Below are 26,106 nucleotides of genomic sequence, written 5' to 3'. Positions count from 1 at the left end.
GGCTACAGCAGCGGAACAGCACACTAATTTGCATTCCTGTACCTAATAAAGGGCCACTGAGTAGACGTCTAGGTCAAAATTACATTATTTGAAAAAAGTAATGGCTCCAATGCCAATCCCTGGGGAACGCAAATTTAAAAGATAATCAATCAGTAAGACACTCTTGTGGTCTGTACCTTGATCAACCTTGTATCAATAAACACCACCAATATTCTCCTAAGCCTTCTAGAAGTTCATTTAATTGTCAAATACATTAGCCTCATCAACTCCATCCACTACCTCAAACAATTCAATCAACATAGTAAAACATGATCTACTATGATCTGTGCTGGTTTGCCTTAATTAATAATTTCCCTCCAGATAACTATTAATCTTGTCTCTGATTGACATTTCTGAACACTTAAGCTAACTGGTCAACAGTTGTTGGACTTACCCTTACATTATTATTTAACAAGGGAGTAACATTCAAAGCTCTAGTCTTCTATCATTGCTCGCATTTCCAAACAGGACTGGAAGACAGCCCTCAACTTCTCTTATATCCCTCAAAATTCTAAGATTCATCCCATCTGGTCCTGCTAACTCAGCCATTTTAATTTTAGGCAACTTTTCTAATATCTTCATGCTATTAATTTTACCACAGAGTGTTTTAACTAGATTCTCCTTCACCACTACTTTGGAAGGCAGATGCAAAGTATTCATTTTGTAATTTAACCTTGCCTTCAGCATCCACATGCAAGTTCCCACTTTTGCCCTTTGTAATCCCATAAAATCAGGAGCTCACAGCAGTAAGATATACCTTTACATGAACAAAGTATTGTGCCAAAAAATAATGTGGTTTTGCAATTATTTGTCCGGTGATTCAAAAGGCAGAACATAAAACTGCTCCATGTATGATTATATGTCAATAAAGAGCATTCCATTTACTCTTTTGTTCTGTAGTGAACCAAAAAGGAGAGTATGCTTTTAACACAGATCTACAGGAGTCCAGATACTTATACTCAAAGTATCTGTCTCAAAGCTGCTGAATGATGGTGAAATTAAGAACATAAGAACTAAGACCAACAGATAACACTAACTAGAGACAGCTTCCTTTAGAATTCAACAAAAGCAATTAACTTATGAAACTTCCATTCCCCATTCCTTCCCCCCCACCACCACCAGCCATTAAACCTGTTTTGCTGTAACATTTAGATACTCACCTGTTGTACAACTTCCGAAGGCAACTCTGTTTTCCACTGTTTCAGCTGGCGTGAAGCAAATGAATGCAGTGCATAGGACATGGAGCCATATTCAATCCAGAGTGAGAGATTGGTGCGATCTATCTCAAGTGCCCGCTTAAAGCAGTTCAAAACAGCAACGGAGTGTTTCCAGATGGGTCCATCGCTCTTCAACTCATTTGAGTTCAGCTTGTCTTGGATACGGCTAGCTCGAGCCAGAGCCATGCCTGCCCAAGAATCAAACCTACACATCAGAAATATACAATATTAGAAATCATCCGTGGTACGTGTTACTAGTTTTCAAGTCTCCAGAGAACATGTCTCCAAACTACATAACATATTTATTCTTTTTAGGAAAGAAAATATTACAGTTGCTGGAAGCTTATTTCTTGCTCGTTGTGCAACTGCTTTGGAACAACAAATGCAACCCTCACAAATTAGCTGCACACAAATAAATTGTTGCATTCGTCAAATCTTAAAGGCTCAAATGACCCAATTGTACTCAGTTTACTTCTGTTGTACCCATGCCTTTTACGAAGCAGAGATAAAATAGCTTCTGAAAGATATTTCAATGTAGAAAAATTGTCTTTAATCTATTATTGGTGCACTTAATAGTCACTATCTTTTGCTCCAAAGCTAAACTAGCTGTCACCGACAAATACTGCAAAAAATAGCAAAACATTGCTACTCCAGTTTTTTCACATTCTAAATTGTTAGAATTCAAATTGTACAGTGACAGCAGCTACTACCTGAGCACATAAATGCCATCATATTCTCCCCGACATTACAGTGAAATGTCATGACAAGAAATACCCAATCCAAATTGCCAATGGGCAGGAGCAGACAGAAATGTCAACATGGGTTGAGATAATTTGTTAATCAGAATCAGTTTACGATTATCACCTGCATATGTTGTGAAATTTGTTAACTAAGCAGCAACAGTACAATACATAAATATAGAAATGAATAAATTACAGTAAATATTAAATAGTTAAATTAAAAATAGTAATGCAAAGACAGAATATTTTTTTTAAAGTGAGGAAGTTTCATGGGTTTAATGTCATTTTACGAGGAGTGATTGATAAATTTGTAGCCTAAGGTAGAAGGAGTCAATTTTAGAAAACCTTGCACATTTATTTTTCAACATAGTCCCCTCCTACATTTACACTTAGTCCAGCAGATGTGGAGCATATGGATCCCTTCTTTGTAGAAATCGGTGTCTTGGACCTCCAGAAGTGGTCCAGAGCAGGGGTGATTGATAAGTTTGTGGCCTAAGGTGGAAGGAGATGTTATACTGCATGTCGTTACATGCATGTGTAGGTCAACTCCTTAGGTGATTGTGCAGAAAGTCTGAAGTTAATAACATCTCCTTCTACCTAAGGCCACGAATGTATCAAGAGATCCATATGCTTCACAACTGCTGGACTAAGTGTGTAAATGTAGGAGGGGACTAAACGTGCAAGGTTTTCTTAAAACTGACTACTTCTACCTTAGGCCATGAACTTATCAATCACCCCCATAGAAATCAGATGCCAGAGGGGAAGCACTGTTCCTGAATCAATCATAACTACAATACTCTACAGTGCCAAATCACCTGAGCCAGACGACATTAAAACATATTAAAGACATTAAATGTCCTCATCATCCACTTAGAGGAGTTGGAAGATACAGCAGTTACAAGTTAGCAGTAAAGGGCCACAAAACCATTAGTAGCAACAACCCCCTAAAGCAATGTCCAAAGAAATGCCATGACCTGACAATGTCAGGAGGGCTGTGATGTATGGACTGCGGCCATACATTCTACCTTCAGTTGAAACAGTCAAGCAATACAGGCACCCTTTCTGGATTAAACATGCCTTTCCTACAGCAGGATGACTAAAACAGAACACAATATTCCAAATCTGAGCTCTCCAATGTCACATACACCTGCAACATAACATCTCAATTTCTATACTCCATGCCCTGAATGAAGGACAGAATGCCATCTATACTTCTCAGTCACTCTGTTCTACAACACTCCTCAGTGTTCAACCAACCACTGTAAATATCCTGCCATGATTTGTCTCTCCAAAAATGCACATCTCACAGTTATCTGAATTAAACTCAGTATTGGAATGATCTGGTCAGCCCTGCCTAGGGCTTTTTCAGAATTTTACATTAATCATTGTGTACATACAAGTATGTGAATAAATCAGAGTCTACAACCTCACAATGATCCAATTTAAAATTACTTCTTAGTTTATTTAATATTTCAGCAATATCCTGGGGCAACAGCTCAATCCACTGCTGCAAATTTTGGCTGGAAAATGCATCAAAAAATTATCTGACAGCATTTAAAGCATTTACCATAAATCAATAGCAATGAAACAGATGCTGCATTCTGCAACACTTAACTATCAGCAGAAACAGGACAGACCTTTCCTCCAGCATGCTCGGTTCAGGCAGCATCAGAACTAGCAATGAGCAGAGAAAAAAGCAACATACACTCAATGGCCACTTTATTAGGCATCTCCTGTACCTATTAAAAGTGGCCACTGGGTATATATTCATGCTCTTCTGCACACTGTTGCAATGCACGGCTATGAGTTACTGTCACCTTCGTGTCAGCTTGAACCAGTCTGGCCATTTTTCTCTGACCTCTCTCATTAACAAGGCATTTTTCACCCACAGAACTGCTGCTCAGTATAAGCTTCTGGCACCATTCACTGCAAACTCTGGAGATTGCTGTCCCAGAATATCAGCAGTTTCTGAGGTAAATAAGACAACCCCATGGGGAACCAACAATTATTCTACAGTCAAAATCACGTAAATCACATTTCTTCCCCATTCTGATGTTTGGTCTGAATGGCAACTGCATGCTGTTATGCACTGAGATGCTGCCACAAGATAGACTGATTAGATATTTGCATTAACAAGCACATGCACAGGTATATCTAATAAAATAGCCAATGAGTGTAAATAGATGTGAACACTAACTGATACCGAAAATCACAGAACCCTGCAGCCTATCTGCTTTAATCTTTAAAATAATCAGTTAGCCCAATTACAACCACTAGAGATGGCACAATCTGACTGGTAATGATGTAGAATGCCTTAATAGAATGGTCTCAATGTTGCAGAGATGAGTAGTCATTTTTGCATGCATTCACTATCAGCAAGGTTCCAAGGATTTTATCAACCTGGTTCAGTTAATCTTGGTTCCAAGTCAAAAGTAGTAGAGTCTAAACCCACTCTAGGGCTGAAAATAAAATATAAGCTGATGTTGCATTACTATAGTGTTGCTGAATAATTGTCACATTCAGTTAGCTATAAAAGATCACATTGTGATATCACAAAAATAGCAGCACAGTTCTCTCAAAGCCATGGCTAATATTTAACACCTAAAGAATTCTGTCCAACTATCCCTGACAGTAGCCTGGAATGATGGACGTGAACCATACAAACTGAAAACTACTATTAGAAATGTAGAAAATGGGTTAAAGGTTATTCAGGCACAAAGAACGCACTTTAGTCATTACAAAATAGGAAACATCCCAAAATATCTCTATGACTCATTTTCTTGATTTCAAAACACCAATGTAACTAACAATACAAACCTGCCTGGGCAGACACAAATGTCATGCATATAGAATTTAATAGCTTTGGCCTGTTCTTTGTTCTTGAAATGATAATCAGCTAAGAGGTAATACAATTCATTGACAAGAGGAAGCCCAGAATCTGCACCTTCAGGGAGCACTGGCACCTAAAACAAAAAAAGAACTCATCAGGTTCAAAGCTATGAGATTGTCCTAAAAAAAACATGGTCATCAACAATCCATTTCTAATCCCAAATAAAGCTAGTAATGAAAACTTTCAAGGGAAAGTCTTTAATGCAAGCTGCTGCTAAATTATTGATTCACAAACAAGAGAAAATCTGAAAATGCTGGAAATCCAAGCAATACTCACAAAATGCTGGAGGAACTCAGCAGGCCAGGCAGCGCCTATGGAAAAAAGTACAGTTGATGTTCTGGGCTGAGACCCTTCGACAGGACTGGAGAAGCTGAAGGGCCTCGGCCCTAAACATCGACTGTACTTTTTTTCCATAGATACTGCCAGGCCTGCTGAGTTCCTCCAGCATCTTATGGGTGTTAATTATTACACTTATTACTTGACCCCTTTTCTCCTTCATTGCTTCCAAAAAGATCTCTTAATAGATCTGACTTCAGATTGAATTGACTTCATTTCTTACATCCTTCACATACATGAGTAAAATTCTTTACATTACGTCTCCCTCTAAATGTGCAATCATAGTAATTTATACTACTACTAGGCATCCGTTAGTCTCATGAAACCATGGATTTGCACCTTGGAAGGTTTCAGGGCGCAGGCCTGGGCAGGGTTGTATGGGAGACCAGCAGTTGCCCAAGCTGCAAGCCTTCCCCTCTCCACACCACCGATGTTGTCCAAGGGAGGGGCACTAGGACCCATGCAGCTTGGCCCGGTGTCGTCGCAGAGCAATGTGTTGTTAAGTGCCTTGCTCAAGGACACAAACACGCTGCCTCAGCTGAGGCTCGAACCAGTGACCTTCAGGTTACTAGTCCGATGCCTTGTCCGCTAGGACACACGCCAACACAGTAATTTATAATAAATAGAACAGTCAATGTGACATAGAAATACACTCAAATCAGTGTGAGTTAATCAGTCTGATGGCTTGGTGGAAGAAGCTGTCCCAGAACCTGTTGGTCCAGGCTTTTATGCTGTAGTACTGTTTCCCAGATGGCAGCAGCTTGAATAGATTATGGTTGGGGTTACTCGGGTTCCCAATGATCCTTCAGGCCCTTTTTTCACACCTGCCTTTGTAAGTGTCCTGAATCATGGGAAGTTCACAACTACAGAATGAACATAAAACCATACCAAGTTTTACCTGTAAACTTTCTTCAAACAAGCTCTTTCTATCAAATATTTATTCCTCAGTTTTGGTAACTAATTCATCCAACAGGAAACAGAGTTTCTGACCCAGTCTTTGAAGCTCTTTGGGTACAAGTCACCAATTCTGGTTGTATAATCACTGAGCTTTCACGCACAGCCTCTAGCTTTCAACTACACCTTTTTCACCTTGGATATTTTTTAAATGCTTGAGAAAAATGAGAATAGTTGATTTTTTTTATCCTGATTTCCAAGAGCACTATCCAGGCTTAAACTTTCAATTCTGGTTTGCCACTAGCTTGAACTGACCAGTTGGGATCTTCCCAAACCAATTCATTTCATGGCTTTTATGTTCCCTTATTTCAGTCCTCTCTGACTTTCTGCCTGCATTTCATAATTTTTGTATCCTTGTTCAGAATCAGATTTGGGTTTAATACCCAAATGTCATAAAATTTGTCGTTTTGCAGCAACAGTAAATTGCAATACATAATAATAAAAACTATAAATTATGACTTATTGAACCTATGTACACTACCTCAGTATTTTCCCCTCTGTTTTTGCACTACTTATTGTATAAATTGTCCATAAATTGTTCATTGTCCATGAGAAATCTGATGGCAGAGAGGAAGAAGCTGTTCCTGAAATGTTGATTGTCTTCAGGCTCCAGGACCCCTCCTTGAAGACAGCAAGGAGAAGAGGGCATGTCCCGGGTGATGGGGGTCCTTAATTAAGGAATCCACCTTTTTGAGTCATTTCCTTTTGAAGGTGTCCTGGATGCTGGGGAGGCTAGTGCTTACGAGGGAGCTAGCTTTCTACAGCTTTATCTGATCCCGTGCAGTGGCCCTCCATACCAGACAGTGATGCAACCAGTTAGAATCCTCCCCATGGTACATATGTAGAAATTTACTTGTGTCTTTGGGGACACACTAATTCTCCCCAAACTCCTAATAAAATACAGCCAGTGTCGTGCCTTCTTTGTAATTGCATCCAGGATTGATCCTCAGAGATGTTGACACCCAAAAATTTTAAATTGCTCACTCCTTCTACTTCTGATCCCTCGATGAGGACAGGTGTGCGTTCCCTTAACTTACCCTTCCTGAAATCCATAAATTCCTTTCTCTTACTAATGTTGAGTGCAAGGTTGTTGCTGCTACTCCACTCAACCAGCTGATCTACCTTGCTCCTGCATGTCACCTCATCACCATCTGAAATTCTGTCAACATTAGTTGCATTGTTGGCATACTTATAGATGGCTTTTGAAGGAAGCTTAGCCACACAATCACTTGTGTAAAGAGTAGAGCAGTGGGCTAAGCCAACAAATGTACCCTCCAATAAATTTTTTTCTCATTAACCGATGACCTAGATGGCTCCATCCTCCAAGGGGACCACATCTTGCTGTAGGGTTTGGAGGCATGTGTGCCTCAATGACCCAGAGAGCTATGTTAGACGGAGTTGAGGTTTTATGCTTTGGCTCTTGGTAGGGTGCCCATGACAAACAGGCCAAAGGGTTGAGGCTAGGCTAAGAGTGGTCCACTGGTCCTTCAGGTTTGTTGGGTGGGGTGGGGGGGGGGGGGGGGGGTTCAGCTCAGAGCTGACCACACAGTTTTGTCAAAAAAAAAATTGTTACAGAAACAACAATGAGGAACCCTTCTATGTGTGTGTACAGATGTTGTCAAAACATCATCCGCATAACAGGTATTAAATAACTTGATGACGTTATCAACCGTTTCTGTCTCAGTAATACTGGATAGATAATCACTTTGTCCTGTCCATATCTCCCTAAAGCCTCATTAACTCATTTGCCCTCTTCCCCAGATCTGCTAAACTGACCTCAACTTGAAACGTTAACTTCCATTTCTCTTCTCTCAGATACTGCCTGATCAACACAGTATTTCAGGCATTCTCAGGGATTACTTCTGACTTTCCATATCTGCAATTTTTGATTTGTCATTCACTCCCTAGGCCCAAGAATGCTCATGTTCAAATAGATCTGGCTATCCTCAAACAATAAACACAAGGTTAGCTCACAGATATAGTCAAGACAAATTTTGTTTTAAAGAATTAAAGTGAAACAGTACAAAAGTAGGAATACCTGCCACAATAAAAAGTAAGTTAGAGTGCCAAACACTGGAGACACAAGAGACTGAGATGCTGGAATCAAGAGCAACAAATTAAATTCTGGAGAAACTCGGGGAGCCAGTCACCAGCTGTGAAAATAGACAGTTTTCAGTCAAGATCTTTCAACTGGACATTTCCACAAATGCTCACTGACTGCATAATTCTTCCAGCATTTTGTTTGTCTGTGATACCTCATTTAAATAGTAAAATATTTGTCAAACAGACACTAATTACCAAGTGTCTAAAGAAGAAAGACTCAGCAGTAAATATAAATTTGGTACGGACTAGAAGGGTCGAGATGGCCTGTTTCCGTGCTGTAATTGTTATATAGTCATAAATTTTCCCCAGACATTGGAATAACCAAAGTCATCTGGCAAACTTCAAGATACATGAAAGAGTGTTGATATGAGAGTATTTCCACTTATGGGGGAATCCAAGGTGAGGGACAGAATGATGAAACCACCATTTAAGAGCTGAGGACATATTTCCCTTCTCAGAAGACTATAAAATCTTTGGAATTCTCTACCCAGAAAGCTGTGGATGTTGTGATTAATTACTTACAAAGCCATGACACTTTTAGACTCTCATGGAACTAAGAGTTCATAGGAAAGAAGAATTAAGATAACTATCAGTTTAGATTTTGATAATTACTCCTCTGTGGAATTATTACCGTGTCAACAGAGCCTTCAATGTATGCTGTTACACTCTCTATAGAGAGAGGTAGATTATCTTCATCACGATCTATTGCAGCAATCTTCTTCAAGAGATTTGCCAAATCTGCAGACACCGTGCTGGTCTTGTAACTGTCAAATTCTGGGTAATTCTTGGGTTTGAAATAATCAAACATGAATTCTGCATCATCCCAACCCAGTTCAACCTATAGTTGAAACCAAGAGAAAAGGACAATAGTTTACCGTGAGCCACTGCTTTTAATTCAAAGGACAACCATCAGGAAAAAAGTAAAACAAAAGTAACTTGCTGCAGAAAAAAATGTATTAATCTCCTCAGTAAACATTGACAGCCAAGAATTTGCTCAGTGCCAAAATTACTGAAGTCATCCCCACCTTGAAGAAACATCCCCACAAATATACAACACTGCATAAAACAAGAACTAGATTGGTTAATGTCATTTCCAGTACACAAGTGTAAAGGAAAACAAAGTAATTGCAACTCTGGATCCAAAGCAACACAAAAAAAGCTAAAAAAGATAATACTAATAAAAACTAAATTTAAATATAAGATAGCTTATATACATAGAGTCATAGAGAAGTACAACACAGAAACAGGCCCTGCAACCCATCCAGTCTATGCCAAAAACTATTTAAACTGCCTACTCTCATCGACCCGCACCAGGACCATAGCCCTCCATATCCCTACCGTCCACGTACCTATCCAAACTTCTTTTAAACATTGAAATCAAGCTCACACACACCACTTGTGCCAGCAGCTCGTTCCACATTCTCACAACACTCGGACAGAAGAAGTTTTCACTCAGCATCTCCTTAAACTACTCACCTTTCATCCTTTACCTATGAACTCTGGTTGTAGTCCCACCCATCCTCAGCGCAAAAAGCCCCTTTGCATTTACTCTATCTACAGTATACCTCTATCAAATCTTATCTTAATCATCTACTTTTAAAGAATATAGTCCTAACCTATTCAATCTTTCCTTATAACTCAGGTCCTCCAGACTGGGCAACATCATAAATTTTGTCTGCACTCTTTCAACCTTACATATTTCCTATAGGTTGGTGACCAAAACTGCACATAAGTTCTCCAAACTAGGCTTCACCAACATCTTATACAACATCAACATAACATCTCATCTTCTGTACTCAATATATTGTTTTATGAAGGCAAAAATGCCAAAAGCTTTCTTTATGACTCTATCTACCTGTGACACCACTTTCAATGAATTATGGACCTGTACATCAGTGCCTTGCCAACATCTACTGCCCTGCCTTCATCAACCTACCTAGTTACATCCTCAATAAACTCTACCAGATTGGTTAAACATGACCTACCATTCACAAAACCCTGCTGACTATAGTCCATGTCTATCCAAATACTTATACATCCCGTCCTTTAGAATACCTTCCAATAACTTTCCCACATCTGATGTCAGACTCACTGGTCGATAAATTTCCTGGTTTCTGTTTACAGCCATTTTTAAACAGCCGAACAACATTGGCTATCCTCCAATCCTCTGGTTCCCCTCCTGTCATTAAGTACACTTTAAATATCCCTGCTAGAGCCCTGGCAATTTCTGTACTTGCCTCCCATCAGGTCTGAGGGAACACCTTGTCAAGCCGGGGAATTTATCCACCCTGATTTGCCTCAGGGTAGCAACCATTTCCTCCTTTGGGTCCATGAAGTTGATGCCGCTTTGCCTCACTTCTACAGACTCTGTATCCATCTCCTAAGTACAGATGTAATGAATTAATTTAAGATCTTCACCATCTGTACGGGATCAACACATAGATTACCAAACTGGTCTTCCAGAGGACAAATTTTGTCCCTTGCAATCCTTTTGCTCTTAACATACCTATAGAATCCCTTAGGATTCTCCTTCACCTTGTCTGCTCAAGAAACTTCATGCCTTCTTTTAGCCTTACTGATCTCATCCTAAATGTTCTCTTGCATTTTTTGTACTCCATAAGCATCTCATTTGTTCCTACTTGCCTATACCTACAATGCACCTCCTTTTACTCTTATCCAGAGCCGCAATATTTCTTGTAAACCAAGGTTCCCTACACTTGTTATCTTTACCTGTTATTCTGACAGGCACACAAAAGATTTGTACTCTCAAAATTTCACTTTTGAAGCCAAGCACCTTTGCCAGAAAAAAGCCTGTCCCAATCCACACTTCCCAGATCAATTCTGATACCATCAAAATTGGCTTTTCTCCAATTTAGAATCTCAAACCGCTGACCAGACTTATCTTTTTGCACATTTACTTTGAAACTAATGGCACTGTTGTCACTGGATGCAATGTGTTCCCCTACACAAACTTCTGTCACCTGCCCTGTCTCATGCCCTAATAGCAGAACCAGTATCATATACTCTTTCATTGGCACTTCTACATACTGATGAAGGAAACTTTCCTGAACACATTTGACAAACTCTATGCCGTCTAGTCATTTTTTTTTTTACAATATGCAATTCAGAGTCAATATGAAGAAAGTTAAAATCACCTACCATAACAACCTTTGTTTTTTGCAACAGTCTGTGATCCCTTTACAAATTTGTTTCCCAAAATCTCTAGGACTATAATATAGCCCCATTTACATGTCATAGAGAGATTGTATATCCATTAAGTGAAGCTAGGCATAGGAATGTCTCTACATAAGGTAACTGACAGGAAATGGTACAGTAGTGGTGATTGAGGGTGTGCAGGGGTGAGGGGTGAGTTAGTGGGTGGACGTCTTGATCAGCCTTAATGCTTGGAAAAAGTAATGGTTTTTGAGTCTAGTGGTCCTGGCATAATGCTATGTGACCTTCCCCTTGATGGGAGTGTGAGAAACAGTCTGTGAGCAAGATCGGTGGGATCCTTCACAATGTTACAGACCCTTTTCTTGTATACATGTCCCTGATGTCAGATTGGCTGATGCCAGTGATGCATTTGCAGTTTTGTAAAGCCTTCCTGTCCACCACAGTGCAGTTCCAAACCAATGCAGTGATGTAGCTTGTTACAGTGCTCTCTACTGAGCATCTGTTGAACAACACAAGTATAGATGTGCATGGCCCAGCTCTCTTCAGCTTCCTCATAAAGTAAGTGTTGCTGAGCTTTCCTGATTGTGCAGAATGTGCTCTGGGACCATAAGAGATTTGCAAATGTACACTCCCAGGACTCAGAAACTGCTCAGTTTCCACTACTGTGCCACAAATGAAAAGAGAGATGTGAGTGGTACGAGTTCTCCTGAAATCGAAAACCATCACATTTGCTTGTTATTTGTCTAGCACCAGGTCTTGAGCACTTCCACCTCCTCTGTCTCAAATTTATTGGTGATGAGCCCCACTATTGTCACGTCATTGGCAAAACTGACAATGGTATTTGGCTGTGCAGTCATGTGTAGGCACAGTGTACAGCAATGAGCTCAGCAAACAGCCCTAGGGGCACCCATGTTGAGGATGATGTGGAGGGAGGAGCAGTTGGGTGAATCTTGACTATCGGAGATCTGTCGGTTATTAGGTCCAACATCCAGCCACATAGTGGTGTATTTAGACCAGAGTAGTTGTTTATTCATAAAGGGTTGTAGAAAATAGTGTTGAATTCTGAACTGAGATCTGGAAACAGAATTCTGACATAAATGTCCTTGTCTTCTAGGTATGTCAGGGCCAGATGCATGACAGATGCTACTGCATCTGCAGTCATGTGGTTTTATAGGTAAGCATATCAGTGAATGTCCAATGTGGCAGGAATAGTTTTTAATAGGTGCCATTGAACAATAGTTGTTTAGTTCTGAAGGTGTTGAGCTCTTTGGTGCAGGGATGATGGTGGCTGATTTTAAGCACGTTGGACAGCAGCTTGGATGAGTGATGTGTTGAAGATGTCTGAGAAGACATCAGTGAGCTGGTGTGCAATCCTTAAGCACTCGGCCTGGGATGCTGTCTGACCCCAGCCACCTTACCGCACTTGACTCTCTTCAGAGTCCTTTCTAGGTCTGCTGATATTACAGATAGCGGCTGCTCACCTGGGAGAGGGGAACTTTCGTGGCCGACATTGTGTCACATGCCTCAAAAAGTGCATCAAAGTTGTTTAGAGTGTCAAGGAGGGAGATGTCACTGGTACAATTTTTGTCTTATTCAGATGTAATATCATCAGGCCTCTGTTAAAAGTGCTATCACGGTTGGCACAGAAGCCAGAGGTCATTCAGGGTCAGCATACAAGCAAGTAATTTTTAAAGAACATTTGAATAAAACATCAACAAATACCACTCTTCAGTTAACTGTAATGCACAATCTGATTCCCAAAGCCCACACCAACAAGAAAAAAAATATTTGTGACTATCAGAAAAGTAGGGACATACGTTCATAGAAACTAAAATTGTTTTTAGTCGATTATGATTAAACTGCTCTCAGTGGAATAATTTCACATCAGTATGAAGCTTATAAGCACCTATTTCTACACCATAATGTATGGTACGCTACCTTGCATACAACTCATGTTGTTGACTCATACCTGCTGAGCAGAGTGTTCCTCCAAATACCTGGCTTTACTTTTCTTGCTGGGATAGGCATAGAGACAGTAAAAACATTGTTCAAGTGCAGTCTCCAGCTCCTCTTTGAAAGGGTGAGCATCTTCAGCTTTTGAAGCAGACAACTCCTTCTGAAGAACTCGAACCTATTGAGGAAGTATAATAAAAACTACATAATTAGACTACAGTGGAGCAACAGGCCAGTTGACCAGTTTATGTTCCCAGGCTATTTCATCTAATCCTTCTCATGTGCTCATTCACAGTCCTCAAAAGTACAGTACATATCTAATTTCATTACAACTGTACCTTGCAGTTCTGCATCTAAACACTCTGCATAAAGTAATTTATCCTCAACTATCTGTTGGATTTATTAATAACTATATTGTTATTATGAAAAGAGAAAAAAGTGAAAGTGATGCTGGAATCTGGAGCAAAAAAAACCACGGGAAGGTCCAGCATTTGAGGGCCAGGCAGCGTCTGTGGAGGAAAAGCCCAGTCAATCTATCGATTTGAGACTCTGCATTAGGAGCGAGAGTGCAGGAGTGTACAGGAGAGAGAGGAAGTGCTGAGGCAAGGTGATAGGTGGAAACAGGTAAAGCAGGGAAGAGAGGGTTAGAAAAAGTGAATGAGGAGTGAAAAATCTCATGGATTGACATGTGGCTGCTGGGCATATGGAATCGGGCTTTGTAGGGGATGGTGCGTCTAATTTATAAAGGGTGAAGGGATACACATGGAGAATGTCGAGACAGAACCTGGGTACACTGATGGGAGTGAGAAAGAAACATTGGGTAGCAAGTTACCTGAAATTGAAAACTCAGATCGCAACAGCAGGTTGCAGACTACCCAGTAGAAAATGTGGTACTGTCTAGCTTGCATTTAAACTTACCCTCACAGTGGAGGTCAAGGGCAGACATGTTGGTGTGGGAATGGGAAAGGGAATTGAAATAACATGCAACTGAAAGTCCAGGGTAGCCATTGTAGACAGTGCACAGGAGCTCTGTAGAACTGTCAGCTAGTCTATGCATGCTCTCAACAATGTAGAGGAGGCCACCCACATCACAAGGAGTGAACGCGGTAGATCAGGAAGTGCACGTCAACAAGTGCCTCACCTGGAAGGGCTACTTCAGACACTGAATAGTGGTGAGAGAGGTGGTGTAGGAAAAGGTTTTGCACCTCCTACGGCTGCATGGAAAATGGTGGGGGAAGAAGGGTTAGTGAGAAGGGATGAGCAGACAAAGGAATCATAATCCATGCAGAAATGGAGGAAACGCATGGAGGACTGTAACAATTACAGGAGGTTAAACACCACAATGCCTGAAGAAGGAGGAAATATCCTAGAACAGAAAGCCTGACCTTGAGAGCAGATACAGTAACAGACAAGGTGCCCATACAAGGTGGAAGAGGTGTAGTCAAGGTAGCTGATGGAGTCCGCAATGTTATAGCAGATATCAGTGGAATTTATCTCCACTAAAGGAAATGTGTCAGAATTTCTCCAAGTTAATTTGAAGGTAGAGTAGGTTCTCTCTTCTTTATTCACTTTTTCCATAATAAATTCTACATATCTAAGCTGCCATTCTACCAGCGTTTCCCAAAATTAGACTAGATTTATTAGTGTGCTTTTATCATCACAAAATATTTCAGAGCCACTTAAGTATTGCTCAGCATAGTCAGTGTGGTGCACAGCAACGAAATTTCTCACAGGTCGGCAACGTCTATTTAAAAGGAGAGTGTCATGGGTGTTCAGGCTCGTTCTGACAGCCCAAAGAGCAACAGGACTAGGCCACAGCGACAAGGTTTCTCACAGGTCAGCAATATCTGTTTAAAAGTACAGAAGGGACAAGTAGGATAGCCATTGTTGGGGCGACCATTATCAGGAGTAGGGCAGTGGCGAGAATAGGAGTGTCAGGCTTTGGCTCAAAGGAGCTTCCGCTTGAAAGAGGCATTAGCTCAGGGTAAGAACACAAGAAATCGGAGCAGGAGTAGGCCAACTAGCCCGTTCCGCCATTCAATAGGATTATGTCTGATCTGACCTTGGACTCATCTCCACCTACCTGCCTTTTCCCCATAACTCAATATTCCCCTACTATGCAAAAATCTGTTCAAGCTTGTCTTAAATACATTTACTGAGGTAAAATCTACTGCATCATTAGATAGAGAATTCCGCAGATCTCTGGCATATTCTGTTAAGGGAAGTTTCTGTTAAGGTTCCTTTTTCTCTCCCTTACTGTATGAGTGTAGTAAACAGCAGTTGTGTGTTCTTCATGCTGAATGCTGAAGTCCTGGGAGACTGAGTTAGGGATCCAGAGCAGCAGCTGATTACCTTTGGCTTGTACGGGAGACTCAGGAGATAATTGATCAGAGTTACAGGGAAATAGTCACTCTACTGGGTGACTGTCAGGAGAAATGGAAATGTGAATAGGGAGTTAGCGTAGAGCACCACTGTGGCCATTCCCCTCAATAATAAGTATACCATTTTGGATCCTGTTGTGGGGGATGACCTCCCAGGAGAATGCCACAGAGACCGGGTTACTGGCACTGAGCATGTCTGTGGTGCAAAAGGGAAAGAGGGAGAAGAGGGGAGCAGTAGTGATAAGGGACTCAGTAGTCAGGGGAACAGACTGGAGATTCCGTGGAAGTGCACGGGACATCCGAACAGTATGATGTCTCCAAGGTGCCACAGTCAAAGGCCGAAGAGGTGTTGGAGTTGTTAAAATACATTCTGACGGATAAGTCCCAGGGGCCCGATGGAATATTTCCCAGGCTGCTCCAAGAGGCGAGGGAAGAGATTGCTGAGCCTCTGGCTAGGATATTTATGTCCTCATTGTCCATGGGAATGGCACCGGAGGATTGGAGGGAGACGAATGCTGTCTCCTTGTTCAAAAGAGGTAGTAGGGATAGTCCGGGTAATTATAGACCAGTGAGCCTTACGTCTGTGGTGGGAAAGCTGTTGGAAAAGATTCTTAGAGATAGAATCTATGGGCATTTAGAGAATCATGGTCTGAGCAGGGACAGTCAGCATGGCTTTGTGAATGGCAGATCGTGTCTAACAAGCTTGATAGAGTTATTTGAGGAGGTGACCAGGCATATAGATGAGGGTAGTGCAGTGGATGTGATCTACATGGATTTTAGTAAGACATTTGACAAGGTACCACACAGTAGGCTTATTCAGAAAGTCAGAAGGTATGGGATCCAGGGAAGTTTGGCAAGGTGGATTCAGAATTGGCCTGCCTGCAGAAAGCAAAGGGTCGTGGTGGAGGGAGTACATTCGGATTGGAGGGTTGTGACCAGTGATGTCCCACAAGGATCTGTTCTGGGACCTCTACTTTTCATGAATTTTATTAACGACCTGGATATGGGGGTAGAAGGGTGGGTTGGCTAGTTTGCAGACGACACAAAGGTTGGTGGTGTTGTGGACAGTGTAGAGGATTGTCTAAGATTGCAGACAGACATTGATAGGATGCAGAAGTGGGCTGAGAAGTGGCAGATGGAATTCAACCCAAAGAAGGGTGAGGTGGTACACTTTGGAAGGACAAACTCCAAGGCAGAGTACAAAGTAAATGGCAGGATACTTGGGAGTGTAGAGGATCAGAGGGATGTGGGGGCACATGTCCACAGATCCCTGAAAGTTGCCTCTCAGGTAGATAGGGTAGTTAAGAAAGCTTATGGGGTGTTAGCTTTCATAAGTTGAGGGATAGATTTTAAGAGTCGCAGGGTAATGATGCAGCTCTATAAAACTCTGGTTAGGCCACACTTGGAGTACTGTGTCCAGTTCTGGTCGCCTCACTATAGGAAGGATGTGAAAGCATTGGAGAGGGTACAGAGGAGATTTACCAGGATGCTGTCTGGTTTAGAGAGTGTGCATTATGATCAGAGATTAAGGGAGCTAGGACTTTACTCTCTGGAGAGAAGGAGGATGAGAGGAGACATGATAGAGGTATACAAGACATTAAGAGGAATAGATAGAGTGAACAGCCAGCGCCTCTTCCCCAGGGCACCACTGCTCAATACAAGAGGACATGGCTTTAAAGTAAGGGGAGGGAAGTTCAAGGGGGATATTAGAGGAAGGTTTTTCACTCAGAGAGTGGTTGGTGCATGGAATGCACTGCCTGAGTCAGTGGTGGAGGCAGATACACTAGTGAAATTGAAGAGACTACTAGACAGGTATATGGAGGAATTAATGGTGGAGGGTTATATGGGAGGCAGGGTTTAAGGGGCGGCATAAGATTGTGGGCCAAATAGCCTGTACTGTCTGTATTGTTCTATGTTTTATATTCTACGTCAGGGACATCTCAGAGCCATATCTCCTGGTACATATTGGTACCAATGACATAGGAAGGAAAAGCAAAGAGGTCCTGAAAAAAGAATTTAGAGAGCTAGTTAGAAAGGTTAGGAGTTGGACCTCCCATGTAGTAATTTCTGGATTGTTTACAGTGCCACACGCCAGCAAGGGGAGAACAGGATGATTTGGCAGATTAATGCGTGGCTAAGAAGCTGGTGCAGGGGGCAAGTGTTCAGGTTCTTGGATCATTGGATCTCTTTTGGGGGAGGTGTGACCTGTTCAAAAGTGATGGGGTGCACCCGAACCTGAGGGAACCAATATTCTTCCGGGCAGGTTATAGGGCTGTTCGGGAGGGGTTAAACTAATTTGGCAGGGGTTGTGAACCAGAGTGAAGGGACTCAGCATAAGATGGATGATGAAAAAGCAAAGATAGCACGCAGTCAAACTGTCAGGAAGGGCAGGCAGATGATAGGGCACCACTGCAGCCAGCAGGGTGAGTATAAGTGCATTAGGAATGCAGAATCAAAAAGGGTAGCAAATGCAGCACTCAAGTGTTATTTCTTAATGTATGGAGTCTAGGAAATAAGGCGGATGGTCTTGTTGCACTATTATGGATTGTCAGGAATTTATGCTAAAGGATGGTTGTAGTTGGGAGCTAAATGTCCAAGGTTACATGTTGTATCAAACGGACAGGAATGTAGGCAGAGGGGGTGGCGTGGCTGTGCTGGTAAAGAATGGCGTCAAATCAGTAGAAAATCTTTCAAAAATCATTGCAAAATGGCATGGTGCCAGAGGACTGGAAAATTGCAAATGTTAATCCACTCTTTGAGATAGGAAGAAAATTATAGACCAGTTAGCCTGACCTCAGTGACTGGGAAAACGTTGGAGTCAATTGTTAAGGATGAGGTTATGAAGTACTTGGTGACATGGGAAAAGATAGGACAAAGTCAGCATGGTTTCCTTAGGGGAAAATCTTACCTGATGAACCTGTTCGAATTCTTAGAAGAGATTACACATAGGATAGATTAAGGGCATGCAGTGGATGTTGTATATTTGGACTTTCACAAGTTGCCACAACTTAACACATGCCAGGTTAAGAGCCTATGGAATTACAGGAACATTACTGGCATGGTTAGAGCATTGGCTGATTGGTGGGAGGCAGCAAATGGAAATAAAGGGATCCTTTTCTGGTTGGCTGCCAGTGACTAATGGTGTTCTGCAGGGATCGGTGTTGAGACCACTTCTTTTTATGCTGTATATCAATGATTTAGATGACGGAATGCATGGCTTTGTTGCCAAGTTTGCAGATGATACAAAGATTGGTGGTGGGGCAGATAGTGTTGAGGAAACAGGTAGGATGCAGAAGGACTTAGACAGATTAGGAAAATGGGCATGAGAGTAGCAAATGAAATATGCTGGAAAATGCATGATCATGTACTTTGGTAGTAGAAATATATGTGAAGACTATTTTCTAAATGGGGAGAAAATCCAAAAATCTGAGATGCAAAGGGACTTGGGAGTCCTTGTGCAGAACACCCTAAAGTTTAACTTGCAGGTAGTGAAGAAGGCAAGTCCAATGTTAGCATTCATTTCAAGAGGTCTGGAATACAAGAGCAGGGATGTGATGCTGAGGCTTTATAAGGCGCTGGTGAGGCCTCACCTTGAGTATTGTGAACAGCTTTGGGCTCTTCATCTAAGAAAAGATGTGCTGTCATTGGAGAGGGATCAGAAGAGGTTCACAAGGATGATTCTGGAAATGACAGGGTTATCATACAAGGAAAGTTTGATAGCTCTGGGTCTGTATTCACTGGAATTTAGAAGGATGGGGGTGGGGGGGGGTTCTCATTGAAGTCTTTTGACTGTTGAAAGGCCGAGACAGAGTAGATGTGAAAAGAATGTTTGCCATGGTGGGGGAGTCTAGGACAAGAGAGCACAGCTGTAGGATAAAGGGGTGTCCATTTAAAGCAGAGATGCAGAGTAAGTTATTTAGCCAGAGAGTGGTGAATTTGTAGAATCTGTTACCACAGGCAACTGTGGAGGCCAGGTTGTTGGGTGTATTTAAGGCAGAGCTTGATAGGTTCTTGATTGGACACGGTATCAAAGGTTATGAGGAAAAGGCTGGAGAGTGGGGCTGAGTGGGGGAAAGCAAAATAATAATAATCAATAAAATAAAACAATAATGATAATAAATAAACAAGTAAATCAATTACTTATATTGAATAGATTATTTAAAAATGTGCAAAAACAGAAATGTTGTACATTAAAAAAAAGTGAGGTAGTATCCAAAGCTTCAAAGTCCTTTTATGAATGGGATGGCAGAGGGGAAGAAGCTGTTCCTGAATTGCTGAGTGTGTACCTTCGGGCTTCTGTATCTCCTACCTGATGGTAACAGTGAGAAAAGGGCATGCCCTGGGTGCTGGAGGTCCTTAATAAAGGACGCTGCCTTTCTGAGACACCGCTTCCTAAAAATGTCCTGGGTACTCTGTAGGCTAGTGCCCAAGATGGAGCTGACAAGATTTACAATCTTCTGCAGCTTCTTTCAGTCCTGTGCAGTAGCCCCTCCATACGACCTTCAAGTTCCTGGGTGTCAAGACCTCTGAGGATCTAACCTGGTCCTATCATATTGATGTGGTCATAAAGAACGCAAGACTCGATGGACAAATAGCCTTATTCTGCTCCTATATCTAATGGGTTTATGGGTATGGAAAACATGGAATCCAAGTGCCACAGCATAATGACAATAATGAGATTTTTTTAAAAGAAATTTCTAAGTGTGACTAGAAAACAAAAGAGAATTTGACTATTTAATATTTGTTTATAGGTATATCCTCTAGGTTCTAGTTTTATATAAAATAAACCCAATCAATCTCTAGAACTTGAGGATCAGTCAAACAAATAAATTAGAAACTGCTCTAAACCTGACAGCTGTTAAGCTTATACTGAAAAGTGGACAGTACACTGCAACAGCTGTAAAATCCTTGTGTTACATAAAGCATATGTAATTCCTTACAGTTAGTCCTTTTGAGTTATGGAAAGGATTATATTAAATGTAATTCTTTTCTATTTCTTTCTTTAGGTCTGACAGCAAGGCTCCTCTAATGTGTATCTCCTCACCAAGAACTTTTCTTTAAAGGTAGTTTCCCCAGGAAAGAAATTACATATTTCACTAACGATAATTAAGCATCCAGAACAATATTGAAAAGGGGAAAAGGCTAATATTGTATGAGTGAGAATCAGGTGGGACTAAATGGACCAACTGCTTTGTTTCCGGCACAATAATTTTACACATTTGCATCCCATAATTTAAAATCAGGCTACTCACGTAGAACTTCAGCAACGCTCCATCAGAGTTACAGCACCAGGATCTCCGTCCGAGATATTCATGTGCTGTGTTCAGTAGCATTAGAGACGAAGGCAGCATTGGAGTTTCAGGATCTACAGAAAACAGAGATTTTGAAAGTAACATTTCTGTGAAGAATTTGAGAAATGCATCCCTTGTCATAAATAGCAAAAAGCACAAATGGGTATGAACCACTGACTCATGTTGAAGCACTCCAATTGACTCTTAACCATCTCTCAGTCAGAGGAAATTGAGGTTGAACAACAATTTCTGCCATTACCAGTGAGGTACACATGCTATGAACAAATAATTTAAATAAAAACTCATAACATTAGTAGAATGAATATCAGTATCCAAGAGTTATGGGGAGAAAGTCAATCAAGATTCTAAATCTCAAACCATTGCACCACCAACTGAAGGAGATTTGGGCTTAGCTGCACTGAGAGAACACATCCAGGCAAGACAGGCCTCTGCACTTCTCGATGGAACATGTCCATTTAAGATATCAGAGCACACCCACGTACATAAAACAGGAAAGTGTGCTTAATGAGTTAATTCCTCTCAAAAAACAATTCATATCTGGGATTGTGCAATCCAGGATCTTTATCACTGCCCAATGGCAAAAGTTATAACATAACTACATAATAAATTCATAGCTTTCCAATACCACCAATGTACCTTCCACTCACCTACCCAGTTCAGAATATCTCACATCCTCCTAACGTGCTCACAATCTCAATGACCTGAGCAGAGCAGAGTTTCTAATCACAGAACAACTACTTTCTGACTCCATAACACAGCTTAAATTGTATCCAATGCAGCTCTGAAGCCCTCCGATAGCTCAAAATGAAATTACTACAATACTCTACAGGCTGGCCTCCATCTGTCCCAGAATTCTGTCTTATATTGCCCAACCCATTGTATCCTACTTGCCCATGAGTTCAAGTGTGAGGTGTTAACAGCCACGTAAAAGACATTACATATACATAGTAAAACTAATGAGAACTGGGAAACATGAAGCATAGAACCATGAAACAAGTGTAAGATAAAAGATAAATTACTATGGGCAGCTGAATTTGAGTGTGTCCCACAATCCCTTTTAACTGACAAGAGTCCAAGGATTTAGCAAGGTCCAAGAAGATCACAAACAGTGATTAGTACAGCTCAACACATCTGAAATGGTGAAGAACACATGGACACAATCAATAATGTGATTCATGGAGCAGCCCTTCAGCCATTGGGAGGCAGTAGGTGAGGAAGACCCTGACAATCACATTTCCTGGAACAGCAGGAAGACCATGGCTACATTGGCAACATAAGCATGGCAACACAAACAGGCTGCCACCTTGGACAGTGTTGTTTCATTGCCACAAACAATGAATTTCACTGTACAAGTGACAAATAATTATTTTCTTTATCTCTCTTTCTTCCAATGGAAAGGATTACTCTGCACAGCTTTCTATAAACTGGAATGGATGAAAATCAACAAGGTCCCCAGATTCTATGCCACTAATTTTGAAAAGATTTGATTCATTGGTGATGATGAAATTTGGATTGCCAATTAGAATCAACTGGGCAATCAATACGCATTTAGTTATGCACTACCATACATTCAAGGAACTGGTTACCTTGCACAGTTTCCTCCTAATGATTAAAATCACTAAGGACTACATGTGGCTCTGTGTCATTGATTCAAATTATAAGACAGTTGAGAAAAAAACAGGTTAACCTAGAAAGTAGCATGCCAATACTCAATAATTAAGAGAGGAATCTTGACTTGCCATTCAATAGAAATTCAGATAATAAATTTTAGGTTTATCTATCAACAATTAGTTGGGTATAGTCACACAGCAATGAGCACTTTTCAAAAAGGGCTTCAATAAGCAGTTAGCATGGACCAAGAATGCGAGAAGCTGGCACAAGGGGGGAATATCAGATAAAAGAAAATATTGAATTATAAGTCATGAGGTATTACAGCAAGTTGATTACTTTTATGTAGCGAGTTTTAAACTATGCACTAGTTTAAGTTAATCTTACTGGGAGTTTACTTTCCCACGGAGATTTTGTGAATCATCAAACTGAAACCTAAATATCTGTTCGACCAGTCCCACCAAATTTTAGGTACCTAAGCTGATTCGTGGGAAAACACAGTTCCTGTGACAGTGCAAGCGCAGGGAGAATCATCTGAGAATTTGTTACTCACAATTTTCATGATATTTTGTTGTGCATGTGAAGCTCTTATCAAAGATAAAACTTATAAGAGATAAATTACTCATGAAAGTTCTATTTCAGTCACTGAAGATGTCCTCATCATGACTGGGTATTGTATTATATTTGATTCTGTCATCAATTTCTCCGGAATGTCCTTTGTAATGGTTTCCAATATAAGCAATATTAACATTCTATTCCTGAGAACTACGTATAGATCAGAAATGAACAAAACACGTGGGAGAGGATGACAGAAATGGTTGTGATGGGAGAGAAAGCCCGTGTGGGAAGAACAGTCACTAACTGGTCTTACTAATTTAGTGAGTCCATTCAGTGCTCCCATTTCTGCTCTGCTTAATCCAGCTCCTAATAGTTGCATCTTTTTGGGGGGGGGGCGGTGGCGCATTGAAATCCAAACACTTATTCAAAGGTAACATGTTCATAACAGGTACAGGACCTGTCTGCCTCGGATACTGGAGTAGTAATATGTGGAGGTACATCTCCAGTTCTTGTATTTTACATTCTTATCAAAAGGAGGAAGGCTAGATCACTACTTGACTGATGGATAGAATGCATTTATTAGGAGTGACTACGTGAATATTTACAGTATAATTTAAAATTTGAGTGACAATGGATACTTGGTTAAATTGGCATGCGAGCAACAACTTGAGAAGGATAGACACGCTTACATATCAAATGCTGTAAAGGGTAATGAGATGAAGTAACCGTGAAAACACAAAATAGAAATGATACTTCATTGTACCACACATAACAAATGTATTTTCTATTTGCCCTTCCTAATCTATTTCAGCCATTTAAAGCCTGCCTGTACAGAATCCAAAATTCTCCTACAGCACTGCACCCATTCATTTTTTGAGCTACTCCTATTTGTGGAACAGCTATCTTCCTATTGTTGAAGGAGAATAGCTCACCACTTTTAATTCCTCTTCATGCACAGCACAGACATTGTAGACAGAATGGCTTGTTCCTGTGCTGCACAATTTATACACAAGTGAACCTGTTTGTGACAGAGTTGTGACCCAATTACATGAGTAAAATAGCCTAATCACGCAGGAGTATCCAAAAATACTCACATCACTATTGCAAGCAGGTCAATATAGAAACAGATACCTCAGAAAGCAAATTAAGACATGCAATTGTGCTGAGACCCAGGAGCTAGAAGGCGGACCAATCGATTCGAAGAGAGAGACAGCTTCACACAGGTCGGGGAGAAAAGTTTTAAAAAGCATTTTACAGGGCTCAGCAGATTAGCGGCAGACCAATTGATTCGAAGAGAGAGAGCTTCGCACAGGTCAGGGAGAAGAGCTTAAAAAAAAGGAGTGTTCACGGGGTTCACACATTAGAATAGTGGGAATGACTACAAGGCCAGTTTTCTATTCTGGGTGTCTGATATGAGATGTCCAGACTTCCAGCCTCCTTGATGGCCACATCTGTGTCAGGTGTACCAAGATGCAGCTCTTTAGAGACTAAGTTAGAGAACTGGTGTTGCAACTCGATGATCTACGGCTCATTAGGAAGAGAGAGCAGGTGACAGACAGGACCTACAGGCAGGTAGTCACTCCAGGATCACAGGAGGCAGATAAGTGGGTGACCGTCCGGAGACAGAAGGGAGCACATCAGATAGTGGAGAGCACCTGATTTGGCCGTACCCGTTAACAATAAGTACTCCATTCTGAGTGCTGTTGGGATGGGAGGAACCGACCTGGGGGAAGCAACAGTTGCTGTGCCTCTGGAATTGAGTTCAAGAAACTAGTGTTATGAATGTACCACAGCTCTGGGGCTGAAGGGGCGGGAGTAGCCCCCTCCTTCCGGAGAATCGCAAGATCACTATTAATTCGGGTCTCGGACCCAGGAAATGAGAGACAATGCAACGGTTTTGGCCATTGTTCTTAGAGACACCTGTGTGAAGTGCATGTCCCTGCTACATGACAGCTACCATGGATATGGACACCCTCGGGCAATGTGGGGGTGGGGATTGCATCACCCTACGTTGATGGACATCTACAACTCTGCAAGTCAAGATAAAAGGGGACTGCAGGAGGCGGTACCCCAGCGACGCACCAGAAGGACACCATCGCTCAGTGCTCCCGTAATAGCTGGAAGCCATTCAAAGCCATGTGCCTCCTTTGCAAACTCCTTTGCCTGGGGAGCAGGTGGCTGATAATACCGAGAAGGACTTCGAACTAACAACGGGGAAACAACGCTCCCTTGATTCAACAGAGTGGCTTCATAAAGACCCGGGCAAGTCTTTTTTCCATTCCTCTCCAATCTCTCTAAAACATGTGAAACCCAGCGATTCCCCAAAAGGCTGAAGCCTGCAGACTTCTGAGTGACTTTTATATCTCCAACGGACAATATATTATCCCCTAGACAACAGTCGAGATTATTTCTTAAGGATGCTTATTACTATACCCGCATTTTAGATTGAGTATTGACGACGTGCATTATCTGAATGTTTGTGCCCCTTTATAAATACCTTACTTTTGTGCCCCTTTATAAATAAAAACGTTTGAAAATAGTGCCATCAGACTTCAACGGACTTCTCTATCTTTGCTGATAAGTTATCCAGTCACGGGATTCGTAACACTAGGTACTGTTAGAGCTCTAGAAAATTACAAGGTTTCTAGGAAGGGGCTTAAGAATGGAATTAGGAGAGCCAGAAGGGGCCATGAGAAGGCCTTGCTGGGCAGGATTAAGGAAAACCCCAAGGCATTCTACAAGTATGTGAAGAGCAAGAGGATGAGCCATGTGAGAGTAGGACCAATCAAGTATAATACCGGAAACGTATGCATGGAGTCAGAGGAAGTAGCAGAGGTACTT

At 41.3% G+C, this 26,106-nt stretch overlaps 1 protein-coding gene across 4 annotated transcripts in view; it reads right to left on the bottom strand.

Annotated features, from left to right (window-relative positions):
• Positions 1–26,106, bottom strand: part of cabin1 (calcineurin binding protein 1) — a 563,877-nt gene that overhangs the window by 397,460 nt on the left and 140,311 nt on the right. For all 4 annotated transcript variants that reach the window (XM_059983285.1, XM_059983287.1, XM_059983286.1 and 1 more), the window contains 5 exons: positions 21,040–21,152; positions 13,423–13,584; positions 8,911–9,117; positions 4,814–4,959; positions 1,200–1,461 (listed from right to left, as the gene is read on the bottom strand). In XM_059983285.1, the coding sequence (XP_059839268.1) occupies positions 1,200–1,461; positions 4,814–4,959; positions 8,911–9,117; positions 13,423–13,584; positions 21,040–21,152 (890 nt within the window). The remainder of the gene's footprint in view (positions 1–1,199; positions 1,462–4,813; positions 4,960–8,910; positions 9,118–13,422; positions 13,585–21,039; positions 21,153–26,106) is intronic.

The sequence above is a fragment of the Hypanus sabinus genome, chromosome 10 (assembly GCF_030144855.1).
Source record: "Hypanus sabinus isolate sHypSab1 chromosome 10, sHypSab1.hap1, whole genome shotgun sequence".
NCBI lineage: Eukaryota > Metazoa > Chordata > Chondrichthyes > Myliobatiformes > Dasyatidae > Hypanus > Hypanus sabinus.
The sequence above is the reverse complement of the archived record's forward strand: the minus strand, read 5'-3'. Positions and strand labels throughout refer to the sequence as shown.